Source organism: Tachypleus tridentatus, chromosome 12 (assembly GCF_004210375.1).
Source record: "Tachypleus tridentatus isolate NWPU-2018 chromosome 12, ASM421037v1, whole genome shotgun sequence".
Lineage (NCBI taxonomy): Eukaryota > Metazoa > Arthropoda > Merostomata > Xiphosura > Limulidae > Tachypleus > Tachypleus tridentatus.
The window spans coordinates 60,902,044-60,915,173 of NC_134836.1; the positions used below are offsets into that span (position 1 = coordinate 60,902,044).

A 13,130-nucleotide genomic window follows, 5' to 3' on the forward strand; every position below is an offset into this window, starting at 1 on the left:
ATATGCCAAATGTTATATATGTGAACTTGTAAACATTATGTGACAAACAAAAAATATTAAATGTATGAACTTGTTAACATTATGTAGCAAAGAGAAATGTTAAATTGTTAAAATTAAACTGTTTGTATATTTCAAGAAATTAAAGCCACGCGAATTATTTTAATTTTATAAGTTATTAATTTTAATCCTTTGATAAACGTTTATGACACAAATAATAATTAATGTTCTCAAAATGTAGAATAGGATTATTGTTTTAAAATAATCTTTTAAGAAGAACAAATAAACTACAAAGTAAAAATTATATGAAATATTAAGTTAAATCATATGTTTCTCAGGTTCAGAAACAATCGTGACTTGTTTAACCGAATTAAAACCCATCATTTGTTAACCTTATACAAACGTAATAATCAACACTCGCTATTGTGTAACGTAACTGACATTATAATTCAGACAAAACGTATAAATAATTATAGATTATTATGACACTGGATTTCATAACGTACTTCGATAAAGTTTCCATGTGAACAAAGCATCTTGTACCTGTACTCATTAACTGATAACGAAGGTTCTTGTAAACGACAGCTGTTTACAGCACAGAATTATTACAAAAGATACGAAAGGTGAGAAGTTGTTTGTACGAATTATGTTATTTTAGGCTTAGCTAATGCCGAATTTTTATTATTAACTAAGAACAACTAATGGGAATGCAAACTAAGAATATATTGTTTTCAAATAAACTAACATGGTGTGAAGTTCTTAAATGTAAGGTTTATATTATTCCAAAATATTTTTACCAACTACTATATTGTTTCAACGTATCTAAATGAACGTGAATATGTTGTATACTTAATTTCCAAGTCATTCATTGTTAGAGTTGTTTACCGAGGTAAATACGTATTATGTATCTCAGGATTCAAAGATTGAACAATGTATAATTAATTTTATGGATTTTTTTCAGGTTGTTTTCAAAATAAGTGTACTCAGCATTTCGGGAGTAAATAAATTAATTAGTTGTATCTTTCTATTATATTTTCCCTGAGCAATATAGTAAAGTAACCATAAGTATATACATTTATATTTGTCTACTTACATAGTTTTTACTTTGATCTTTGACTACTGTTATATTCCTTTATGAAGAATTAGACCTGCACATCGTAATCTTTCTGTCATTGTTTTATTTTTAATACTGACAACAAGCAAAAATTAAATACAAATGGAGAGTGAAATTTGTTTTCAAATCGGTAGAGTTGAAAATAATGTTTCCATACTGAACATTTTTCAGTGGTGTTAGCAACGGTAATGTTACATGCTTATGGTGGTATATAATACAGCTTGATAAATTGTCTTCACGTGTTTTTTTTTGTTTTTTTTTTTGGGGGGGGGTATGGGTGGTTCACTATAAGAACTGAGTTAAACCCTTCAGTGAATAATGATTATGTCTTTAATAACGCAAAACGACAAGTTGCATATAATACGCGTTCAGTGATATTTTTTAGTAAAATATCTTCTGATATTCAAGGGTGAAATTCTCGAACAAAATATGATGTCTGTTTTGTAGATAACCCTTTTAGACAACGAATCGTGATGAAGCTGATATGTGTGGTCCTACTGCTAACTCTACTGGTTTATGGGTAAGTTATAATGATATCTACTAATCTTAACAGATGTAGAAAAACAACTTATGTAAATATTATTTTTGTTTAACCTGTAATGTAAGATCATATTAAAGGGCATGTGAAATGTTCGAGAACGTTTCGTTTTGCTATTAGGCGCAGAGCTTCACGATTGGCTTTTTGTACTGAGCCCACTTCGGGTATCAATTCTCGAATTTTAGCTTTATAAGCTGTGAAGCTTACCTCTGAGCCACCAGGGAGCCTCGACTTCTGGTTTGTTATTAAGCACAAAACTACGCAATGAACTACCTGTGCTCTGCCCACCACAAGTATCGAAAGCCGATTTTTAGTGTTATAAGCCTTCAGTCTTACCACTGAGCCACAGAGGACAGAGCTTTGGAAACGGATGAATAAATCTTGGTTCTTAGAATGATTAAAAATCATTTAAAGAAAATTAGTTTATAGACTTCGAGCAAAGAAGTGAAAAACAAATTTATTTACAAATTTATATTTCTTATTTTACCCGGAATAAGCAATATGTTATCACATTTTGAAAAAGTAAATGGTTAATGTGCCGAACTGTAGACCGAAAGTTCACGAACAACTATCATCAGTGTGTTTGTGTGTTTTTAGTATAGCAAAGCCACAAAGTGCTATCTGCTCAGCCCACCGAGGGGAATCGAACCCCCTCATTTTAGCGTTGTAAATCCGGAGACATACCGCTGTACTAGCGGGGGGCGACTATCATCAGAGAGAGAGAGAAAGAAATTCTGTACTTTGAGGCCATTGGTACGTTATAAGTGTGGCAGTCACATCACAGCATTTGATTAAAGTAACCCACGAAACAGCGGGGGGTTGTGTTGACTATCTGCCTTCCCTCTGGTCTTGTACTTAGACATTTTAGATGGCTAGCGCGGATTACCCTCGAGTACCCTCGGTCGTAAAGCAACAAAACGATATCAAATAGTAAATACATGCGTATGTGTAAGCATTTTTATTTGTTTGCGAATAACAAACATCTTTATAAAAGTAATATATAATGCAAATGAAAGTGTGAAATTAAACGGTATGTCAGCAAGTCAAAAAATACAGTATAAAATATATATAGGACAGACAAGTAAAACCAGGTTATGCCATAAATGGTGAAAACCATAAAATATGCATTTTAATGAAAGATATATAGATACTTATATAAAACTATCACACCAATGTGATTCAAAATTTATCAGATTCAGTTGTAAATTAGGATCTAATACAAGAGCTTAGATCCAAAGTGTTATTTTTTAGCCTATTTTGAATTTTTAAATTAATACCAAAACAAGTTTAAAAGCGTTCATGAGTTTGTTTGTTGCTAAGCACATAGCTATGTAATTGGCTCTCTGTGCTGTAAACACAACGGGTATCGAAAACCGGTTTTTAGCTTTTAATCGACCTCTTTTGATTTCAAAGTATCTCGTATTTCATTAACAGAGCAACAAGCACCAGCCCCATGCACTGTGAAGGTCCGTGTGAAAAGCATTCATGTCCAGTAGATGGCAGTAACTGTCCATGCGGTACTTACAAGGATGAATGTGGATGTTGCGACTTCTGCATCGCTGTAAGTTTATCTCTTTACATTAATAAAACCATGTTGTGTAAGTAAACTGAAATACCTGATCTGTGATTTATTTTAAAATTGTCGTTTAGAAAACGTGCTCAAATATATCAAAGAGATTGATATATTATATTGTAGTTTTATACTGATATTTAAGCAAACAGTGGTTATCTCATACTGCTGCAGAGAATGTGGTAACGATTATATATTATCTAAATATCAGCCTTTCATTTCCAATATTGTTCCAATTACTGTATAATCACCTTGGTAATCAGTAGTTGTGTTATTTTTCGTTTCAAGTGTTAGGCTTGGTTTATGCATTTGATAATCTGAAGCTCTTCCTTCATTAAGATATAATGTCGTCAGTATATGTACGTTATACGAAATTGCAAACACTTTTATCTTATTTGCTGTTAATTATGACCTATTGTTAAAATGTACTATAACAATTAATATCGTACTCACTTTTCTAAGAGAAAATTGTATTTTTAATATTAATAAAATTAGTTTGATTGTAGTTAAGCACAATATCCCAATGGATTATCTGTGGTGTCGCCACCTCAGGTAGCGAATGCTGATATTTAGCGTTATAATCTACAGATGTGTTGCTGTACCCCTATAAGTATTAACGCTAGTGTATTAAATTCTAAAAAAAAATGTATCTGCACTGAAAGTTTAACCATAAGTATAAAGTTATTTATTTATTTATTTTTTTTTTACAATTTTTATCGTATTACAGTGCTCAGGACAGAAATGCAACCTCTTATCCGGCCAACGCTGTGAAGGCAAACAGGTGTGCAGACCACCATTAGGGGCCTCTTTTGTAGACGTTCAGACAGGAAAAGTTTCAAGCGTGTGCCAGTGAAAAAGAAAATGCCCGTAAATTAATTTTTCATATTAAATATATTTCCAATATTTGCAGCAAAATAAATCAGTCAACGCATTGTGTGTTTAGTTTGAATTGTTTAATAACTAACCTAGTGACATACGAAAATCGAACAATACCAGTGCTTTATAATTTGTACTAGACAAATGAGAAAACGTTAGTTTGTTTTTCAACATAATAAATAAACTAGTGAAAATAAGTACTTAATTGAAAATCAGTTTGACTAACATACAGTAACTGCGTGTATAAAATGCTGTTTTTGTGAATGAAATGTAATACACGTTCTGGTTAATTACTCTCTTACATCATCAAAGTAGTGTATTTGTTTTGAATTTTGAGTAAAACTACACGAGGACTATCTGTACTACACATCTCCAATTTGACCAGCTAGTCATCACTACGAAACACCAAAACTTGAACTATTCTTTTACCAACAAATAATGGAATTGATCAATGCTTTTTAATGCTCCCATGGATAAAAGAACAAGCACAGTTGGTGGGATGAGGGTTTGACTCTCAGATTACAGTAGTATGTTGTGACTAGCATTAAATATAATCTTAAGTTTATTTGCAGAAATATTGAACACAAGTCTAAAATAACCAAAACTTTCATTGTACATGTTACTGATTAGGCCACAGTTGTAGCATTCTCTTCAGTCTTGAGTATCCTACCATGAAATTACATTGAATTGTTGGAAAGGTTTAAAAGGGTGAAATCTGAGATGGAAAGGTCATAGAAGGACACATTAAAATATTTCAAAATTTTCTTTCTAAAAGAAAATAAAAGTTAAAGGGACTGACATGTTAATTATTAATACAGACGACGGTGGAAATGGATATATTTTTCATACTTGACAATTGTAGAACTGACAGACAAAAACATAAACTTAAGCAGGATAAATGTCATCTTCAGCTAAGTTTTATTTTGCTCATAGTGTGGTTGGGCTATAGAATGGATTGACTTTGTATTTGATAGATGCAGTAAATTTTAGGTAGTTTAAGGGAAGACTTGATAAAAGTTTGTATCTGAGATTAAGTTAATGGGATGACCTAGGTGGGTCAACAGGTCTTTTGTTGTCTTTACTTTCCTTGAAATGCATGGTTGTTCAGGGTAATATCTCAGCAGTGTTGCTTCATGAAAACAAAGATTACAAAGTATGGTCTAGGTAGTTGAACATTCAATATTACTTTAACTATAATTTACTTTTTTATGCTTTACTACCAATGTTATTAGATATGTTTGTTTCTCTTATTAAAAAGCCATTAATAATGTTTGTTTCTCTTATTAAAAAGCCATTAATATACTCTATATCCAAAAGTTCAAGATATACAAAAGTGAATTTTATTAGTAGTTTCATATAACAGATTTACAGAAAATGGCCTGAAGTATATAAAAGCTTGTTACAATTTAGTTAGATTAAGCCTTTATATAAAAGTAAATACAAATTTGCTGTTCTTTTGAAGTAAGAAAGTACACACAAGTGCTTGTCATGAACTTAAATCATTATTGTATATTTGTATAAACTACTGTTAACCAACTGCAGTCATCGATAGTTTATCATAATACATTTTGTCTATTCTGTAAACCATAAACAGTAATGATTTTCATATTATCATAATACATTTTGTCTATTCTGTAAACCATAAACAGTAATGATTTTCATATTATTTGCAGGTTACTTTCATTAAAGTGCAAATGACAACCATAGAGCAATCACTTAATGTACATGGTATACATTATGTTATACAGTTTGTGTGAATCTGTGTTATGATACTTATTAATATACCTGAGAGTAGGAGACATTCTTTCACAGATGTTATTAAATATTCAGAAGCCAGAGCAATAGGTTATGTAGAATAACTCTTTTCATACAAAATTCAGTAACAAAATTTGACAAAGAATAAACCAACAAAGACAGATCTACTTTCAGTATTTTTTAATGCAAAACTAGTTACATTTATTGAAACATATCTTGTTCATCAAGAAGTAAAAAAATTTATTGATACACAAAATTTCTACAAGTTTAAAGATTGGATATAATTAACTTAAGTTACTACATGGTGAAGTAACACACACTAAAAATTCTATAAATATATAAAGTTAATTATGTTTTATTGGAATTTTTTATTTAAAAGTCTCATCTTATGAACAAATGAAGGATTTAGTCCTAAGAATTTTTTCTTAAACACCATCAATTGTGTGCATAAAAAAAGCCTTCCTGTTAAAAACTGTACATGTTTCAGGATTAAACAGGATGTAACAGTACATACACTGATGTCACACTTTATAAACCTTTTAAACATGATATATAGCTTGAACTGAAAACAAACAAATGAAACTTCACAAGTCTATGGATGGTTTATATGTAAGTTAATGCTATAATATAGAACTGAATGATTTTGTATGTAAAATTATCATTACAATTTTAGTTGGCGATACTCTCAAGAGAAACATGCACATGTCATCAAAGTCTGGAACCCTAATAGGGTTGTATTGTACATTATCTTACTTATCCAGAGACTGTTTGTACAAGTTGTATTATTTAGACAATGGAGTTTCTAAAGTTAAAAAAATAATAGTGAAAAACACAAAGAAATATTGAATATAATTTGTTATGTGTGCAGAAATGCCTTAAAATCAAAGAAACAATATCTGATTTTTATCCTAACAATTACTTTATAAATTATTGGGTTTTCATAAATCACTGAAATTTTAGTTATTCTTACAAATACAAGAGATAAAAATTCACAGAAAAATAATTTATTCCTATTTCACTAAAGTTTTCACAATGAAAAATTGATATACATTTTAAAATGTCTTTTTTTGTTAAAGAAAACTTAAAATTTGATGTATACATGAGAAGTTAATATTTTAATAAAAATTATGGAATTCCTGTTGGGATAATAAAGGAAATTTTGTCTGCAAATTCTCCCCACTCTGCTCTTTTCAACTGGAACAGCACAATCCAGGCAACAAGTATCATTATCCACAGAAGTGCCCCAACAGCTGACCTAATAACATCTGTTAACAAAACAGTAATTAGAAAGGTCTGCTAAACTATATACACTGCTTGCCAAAATCTTAAGGCCATTGAACATAAAGAAAAAAATATGCATTTTGAATTGTTAGACTCAACCACTTATTTGAGTAAAGCTTCGAAAGATGAAACTGAGAAAAGGGAAAATAAAAATAAACTGTTTAAACATTTAATAGGGAAAATGTGAACACTATGAAATTAGCCTACATACTAGCTGGTTAAAAGTTTAAGACCATACCATAAAGAAGTCCTAAACAGGGTAGGAAATCCCCAACAAGAGGTCTCAATAGTGAGTTGCACAGCCATCATTGCTAATAACTTCAAACATTTGCTTTGGCATGGTCGATATAAGTGTCTGCAGAAGGCTGGTTGGAATGTTATTCCAAGTAATGAAGATTACTTCATAAAGATCATGCACTGTTTGGAATTGATGTCCATTTCTATAGACTTCCCTTGCCATCCACTCCCAAATATTTTCAATAGAGTTCAATTTGGGCAAACATGCTGGATGGTCCAAAAGAATCACATTATTTGCCATGAAAAAGTCTTTTGTCCTGCAGGCATTGTGGATTGCAGCATTGTCCTGCTGAGAGATCCAGTCTTTTCTACACAAGCGAGGGCATTCAGTCAATAAAGATGCTCTCTCCAATATACCAATGTAGCCAGCTGCTGTTTGAAGCCCCTATATAACCTGAAGCTTCTTGTCCCATGGAAGTAGAAAGCACCCCAGATCATGATGGAACCTATTCCACTGTGTCGTGTATAAAATGTCTTCGGTGGGATATCCTTATCGTGCCAGTAACATTGGAAGCCATCTGAACCATCCAGGTTAAATTGTTTCTCATAAGAGAACAAAACCTTCTTCCACTTTTCTACGTCCCATGTTTGGTGCTTCTCAGCAAGGTTTAACCGAGCTGTTTTGTGGTGAGGAAGGAGGCGTGGCCTTTGAAGACGTTTACAATTTTTAAAGCCTTTCTCTTGTAGATGCCGTCTTATTGCTCTTGAGCTGCATTCTGCATCCATAAGGGCCTTAATCTGGTTCGACAATTGGCTGGTGTCTTGCCGGACAACCCATGGAATCCTCCTGCTCAATGCCAGCAAAATTTTCTTGGGCCGACCACTTGAAATTCTTGTTCTGTATCCCTGAGGGTATTTTAAGAAATTTGCAACAGCAGTTTTACTACGCCCAATCTCACCAGCGATAGCACATTGAGAGAGACCTTGCTTTTGCAGCTCAACAATTCTGCCACATTCAAACTCTGTCAACTTTTTAGTCTTTGCCATGTTTTTACCCAATATAACACAGGAGATGTCAGTGAGAGATGTTGACAACGCTAATGCTTGAACACAAATGACTAAATTTCATTAAATGTTTACTGGTTAGCACTTCATTTCAGTATGGTCTTAAACTTTTGACCAGCTAGTATTTAGGCTAATTTCATAGTGTTTACATTTTCCCTATTAAATGCTAAAAAGGTCTTTTATTTTTATTTTCCCTTTTCTTATTTTCCTCCTTTGAAGCTCTACTCAAATAAGTGGTCGAGTCTAACAACGAAAAATGCATATTTTTTTAGATTTTGGCCAGCAGTGTGTGTACAAATATAAAATATAATACCCAAATACTTAATGAAATTAAAATAACCATCATTGTTGGTATCAGAAGTGTCCAACAAATACTTACTAAATAATGTAACAGTTCAATTTTAAAACATGTTTAGTGTTCCACTGACATGAGAGTCATCTATTATAGTGGCTTTAACTTTATAGCAGCCATGTAATTCACATCATCAGCTTGACATGAAACTACACAAGATGAGTAATAAAAACTCTAAGACCAAATTTACCACTCTGCTGGATATACACATGTAAAGTGAGTTGTTTATCATTTAAACTTAGAATTGGGAAATTTTCTGCATTGTTTATTCATACTATGTCAGACTGATTGTAATCATTGAAGTAATGTTACAAACAAAATAAAATACATTAAAAATTAAAGCAAAAAATATTAAGAACCTTTTTTTTCCTTTCCATTGTATAATTGTTGCCATGAAAAATTATTAACTTCAGATTTTAATTTGTAGTGAGTTGTGCAAGTGGTGAAACATGTACTTGAGATGCTATGGAACAGAGCAAAATATCTCGTATAGAAAATGTTACCCCTAATGCTATCCAAGAGTTCTGTGAATAAAAACAAAAAAAAAAGTTTTATTACACCAATCCTAACATAAATTATATCAAAATATTTTGTAATAATTTCTCAGATTCTGTATATTATGTAAACAAAGGGTAATTATAACTATAAAAGTTTTCACTCTATTAATTACTAAGAAAATAAATATATTTATCACCGTTGTGAAGTAACTTAGATACAAAATAACTATCTATATTACCTTTATGTATATATACACACACACACACGTTTGAGGGCATACCTAAGAGCAAATGTCACAATTCTTACACAAGGGAAAAATTGAGGATTTTTAAAAACTTGACCTATGAAATTTATAACATAGAACTTACAGTAGTGAAAGCATTTGTTGGTAAGATATTAATTAAACCAGTAGCTGGAAGTGGGTGCAGCTGTTCTGTTACTAACACCACCATGACTGAAAAACACAAATTGTTCAATACATCAATACCATGTTGAAAGGGAGAGTATATCTGGTGGCAACAGGAATCTAACCCAAGACCTTGGAATCACAAGGAAGCCTCCATAATTATTAGGCCTTCCCAGTCCAAAGCTGAACAAACTGAATTAATCAAAAAATATTTTACTTAGATACTGAATAGTTAAAAACACTTAAATGATTAAATTGAACAAAGTTTGTTTTGTTTTTGATTTTGTGAAAAACTACATAAAAGGTCTATCTGCATTATCCAAAGTCAATTCTTGGGCTACTCTTTTACCAATGGACACTTGGATTGACCACCATATTCTAATATCCCAAGGCTGAAACAACAAGCATGTCAAACATATTAACCACTAGGCCATGCCAGCCAGAACAAATCTGAATTGGTAATAAGTTGATGAGTTGATATTTCCATGACACTAAGCAATGGCAATTCTAGTAATAGAGACTGGCATTTTTTTTCAGTTTTGAAAATTATGTTTTAAGAAATAATTTAAATACACACACACACACACATGTAATGGAACTCTAGCTTATATTGTACTGGAAACACTTTTTTACTTCATGATCTGCAAACCCCAACTTTGGAAACTTTTCATCCTGTGTGCATGTACATTTGCAGTAGAGGTCATGGTTTTCTTGTTTCACCTATATTTCATATGGAGAAAGTTATTCCTATTCATACTCAGCATGCAGATATGAACTCATGAATACATCACACATAAATCCAATGCACTGTCACAACCTATATAATGTCTGTTTTATGTCCATGTAAATATTTTGCAGGGTGTGGATGGATCTTCACCAAAATTGTTGTGGAGGTTCATTAGGTCCATAGAGATATTCATACAAATTTTTAATTTTGCAGATTACAGTTTTTATGAGTGTTTTGTTTTTTACCACTACTTTTCCCTGTTGATATCTCTTCACCAAATATGGCATGAAGGTTTGTTGGTCCATGAAGAAAGAGATTAACATTTACAGTTTCACTTTTTGTGTTTTGCTATTTTTATGGGAGTTTTTTAAAATTATATGTAAAGAAGAAGAAACTTTTCATGTCCTAAAATAACCTTTCATTAATCATGAATTTACATAACTTCCGTCCAGGGTACGGGCATCCCAGTTTGTACAACATAAAAGAAGTGAACATTAAAATTAAGCAGCAAAACATCCAGTTTTTAATCTCCCTTGTGTAGGTAGCAGATGATATATATACACAATAGTTCATTATACATGTAGACCTGAAAGTGTCATTATAACTTGTATAAGAACATAGTAGAAGCATTTCAAACATAAATCTTATATATACAAAGAATTCAAATAAAACAGCAGGAAAACTATAATATCTACTTCCACTATTAAATTTGAAGGGTACTATTACTTATCTTAAAGTTAAATGTAAATTGTACAAATAATAATGTGCAAAATAATACTAACATGATTTGATCTCCTTTTGCTGTTCAAAATGTGGTCTCCTGAAAGCTTCACTGAAAAACCATACACTGTTTAAAAACCACAGGAAGGGTAGAAAACAAAACCCACCTATCAAGAACAGATGTATACAATTCTTAAAAGTTTAGCTGAATGGTAAAAAGAAAAAAAAGCTTTTAAATAGCAGAACTAAAGAGTTCATTAAACAATATTAATTTCACCAAATACGATTACTTTATTGAAAATATGAGTCAATGGAGAAATGACATACGCATAACAGATATGATACATTTACTGCACCATAAATGTAAAATTAGAAAGTGCACAAGAATATTTATGAAATGTTATTTAATAAGTTAACAAAATGAACATCCAATATTATTTAACATGTCATTCTCAAATATTTTTTTTTTAAAGAGCAGCAGCAGCTTATGAGAAATATGTGTACATTTAATTATGGTTTGAAAATAACTCTTAAATCATTTGTTGAATGGTTCCACAGAACTTAACTCTGATGTTACAAATCAACTATTCTTGAACCAGTTCACTAAAACTAAAAGCCTATTTAGTTATTTCCAATTTATTTTGAGATATTGATTAGATAGTTGACCTTAATTTTCATGGGAAAATTCTCACATCCCTTCTTCTTTGTTTGAAAATAATTCTTAAATCATTTGTTGAATGGTTCCACAGAGCTTATTTCTGATGTTACAAATCAACTATTCTTGAACCAGTTCACTAAACCTTGTTCTATTGACTTTACAATCAAAACTTTTTCATTTTTGGTACAGCAATTTTCCATCCCCTAAGAAAACCATTCCACACAATCTCAAAATTAAAGACATAAATATGTTTAGATCAGAATCTTTTTACAATTTAACTCAACTCTGAAATTCTCAAGAACTGATCACCTGCACTAAGAGAAAAAAGCACTGTCAGGGCAGTAATGCAGATATCAATTATCACAAATAGTATTATTGTTAGTCAATGTATCTCAAAACTTTAGGTTCTAAATCTGTATTATTACTGAGATGATTTACTACAACTTGAAATGCATCATGAACAATTTATAAAACTTCCAAGTTGTAAATCAGTAATTCAAATATCATATCCTGAAGACAAAGAGATTTTTGGAACATTATCTTCTACATTTGAACAGCATAACTTCAGTAGATAGTATAATCCCCAATATATCCCTACAAATAGTAACACTAGTAATACTGATAGGCAGTTGCTGCCTATTTCACAGTCAATTACAATTAATATAATACAAGTGCAAATTATATTGACGTTGCCACTGGGCATCTGTAGTCAGAAGCCCAAATATGAGACTAAGTAGTCTTCTTTTTTTTTTCTTTACACAATCTGACACAGCAATACATTAAATGTCAAATGACAGATATTGTTTTAAATACTAGATACTACATCTAATGTTAAGACTAACATCATTAAGTATAGCACAAACCTTTATAGTACCATCTGCACAGGTTAAGTTTGTCTTCATCTTTCATTTTTTCGAAGATCCATAATTTTAGCCAAAGGATAATGGTGTTCTTAACATTAACGTAGTATCTTGCTTTCGTTAAATTTAATATGGATAGTACTTTCAAATTATTATCAGGATAAACAATTAGTGACAGCAGAATACACTACTTCTCTCTCTTGTTAATAAAAGCGCCACCTAAAATGGTTTATATCACAATTAATTGTTTTTAATATGTATTCTTATTTAGCATAAAATCCTAACAATAAGGAATCATTAGGTCGTTTTTTTGAAGGCATATCAATATTTAGGGGAAAAATAAAAATATATACTTTAAACCAAACATTTATTTTTCAAGAATTCATCTATTCCTCTCCTAAACTATAATAAGGTGTCTTCCTTCACTATTGGTGAAGCAGCTACTTTTTACAAGTTTATCAAACTATTAGAAAAAT

General features: G+C 31.2%; 2 protein-coding genes across 5 annotated transcripts; one reads left to right on the forward strand and one right to left on the reverse strand.

The window, feature by feature from the left end:
- Positions 1-429: 429 nt before the first annotated feature.
- LOC143233393 (8.6 kDa transglutaminase substrate-like) lies at positions 430-4,153 on the forward strand. 2 transcript variants are annotated; one of them, XM_076469587.1, is made up of 4 exons: positions 430-620; positions 1,559-1,631; positions 3,084-3,210; positions 3,947-4,153. In XM_076469587.1, exons 2-4 carry the CDS (start codon positions 1,585-1,587, stop codon positions 4,070-4,072), a joined length of 300 nt encoding a protein of 99 aa, XP_076325702.1. In that variant the 5' UTR covers positions 430-620; positions 1,559-1,584; the 3' UTR covers positions 4,073-4,153. The 2 variants fall into 2 exon arrangements, with proteins under 2 accessions (XP_076325702.1, XP_076325701.1); XM_076469586.1 differs by lacking the exon at positions 430-620 and adding an exon at positions 684-762.
- A 1,860-nt stretch (positions 4,154-6,013) lies between these two features.
- pen-2 (presenilin enhancer, gamma-secretase subunit) lies at positions 6,014-12,891 on the reverse strand. 3 transcript variants are annotated; one of them, XM_076469591.1, is made up of 4 exons: positions 12,658-12,889; positions 11,199-11,303; positions 9,652-9,737; positions 6,014-7,115 (listed from the first exon to the last, which is right to left on the reverse strand). In XM_076469591.1, exons 1-4 carry the CDS (start codon positions 12,701-12,703, stop codon positions 7,077-7,079), a joined length of 276 nt encoding a protein of 91 aa, XP_076325706.1. In that variant the 5' UTR covers positions 12,704-12,889; the 3' UTR covers positions 6,014-7,076. The 3 variants fall into 3 exon arrangements, with proteins under 3 accessions (XP_076325706.1, XP_076325705.1, XP_076325703.1); XM_076469588.1 differs by lacking the exon at positions 6,014-7,115 and adding an exon at positions 8,611-9,309 and having other exon boundaries at positions 12,658-12,891; XM_076469590.1 differs by lacking the exon at positions 9,652-9,737 and having other exon boundaries at positions 12,658-12,886.
- Positions 12,892-13,130: the final 239 nt, after the last annotated feature.

What these genes read in the sequence shown, in the direction of transcription:
- LOC143233393 (XM_076469586.1), top strand. Translation starts at nt 699, where the DNA reads ATGGGAATGCAAACTAAGAATATATTGTTTTCAAATAAACTAACATGG. An exon ending in ATGGTGTGAAGTTCTTAAAT is followed by an intron (nt 763 to 1,558) that starts GTAAGGTTTATA and finishes TCTGTTTTGTAG; the next exon opens with ATAACCCTTTTAGACAACGA. An exon ending in GTTGCGACTTCTGCATCGCT is followed by an intron (nt 3,211 to 3,946) that starts GTAAGTTTATCT and finishes ATCGTATTACAG; the next exon opens with TGCTCAGGACAGAAATGCAA.
- pen-2 (XM_076469588.1), bottom strand. Translation starts at nt 12,703, where the DNA reads ATGAAAGATGAAGACAAACTTAACCTGTGCAGATGGTACTATAAAG. An exon ending in GCAAAAGGAGATCAAATCAT is followed by an intron (nt 9,738 to 11,198) that starts GTTAGTATTATT and finishes TGTGTTTTTCAG; the next exon opens with TCATGGTGGTGTTAGTAACA. An exon ending in CAACAAATGCTTTCACTACT is followed by an intron (nt 9,310 to 9,651) that starts GTAAGTTCTATG and finishes TTTTATTCACAG; the next exon opens with AACTCTTGGATAGCATTAGG.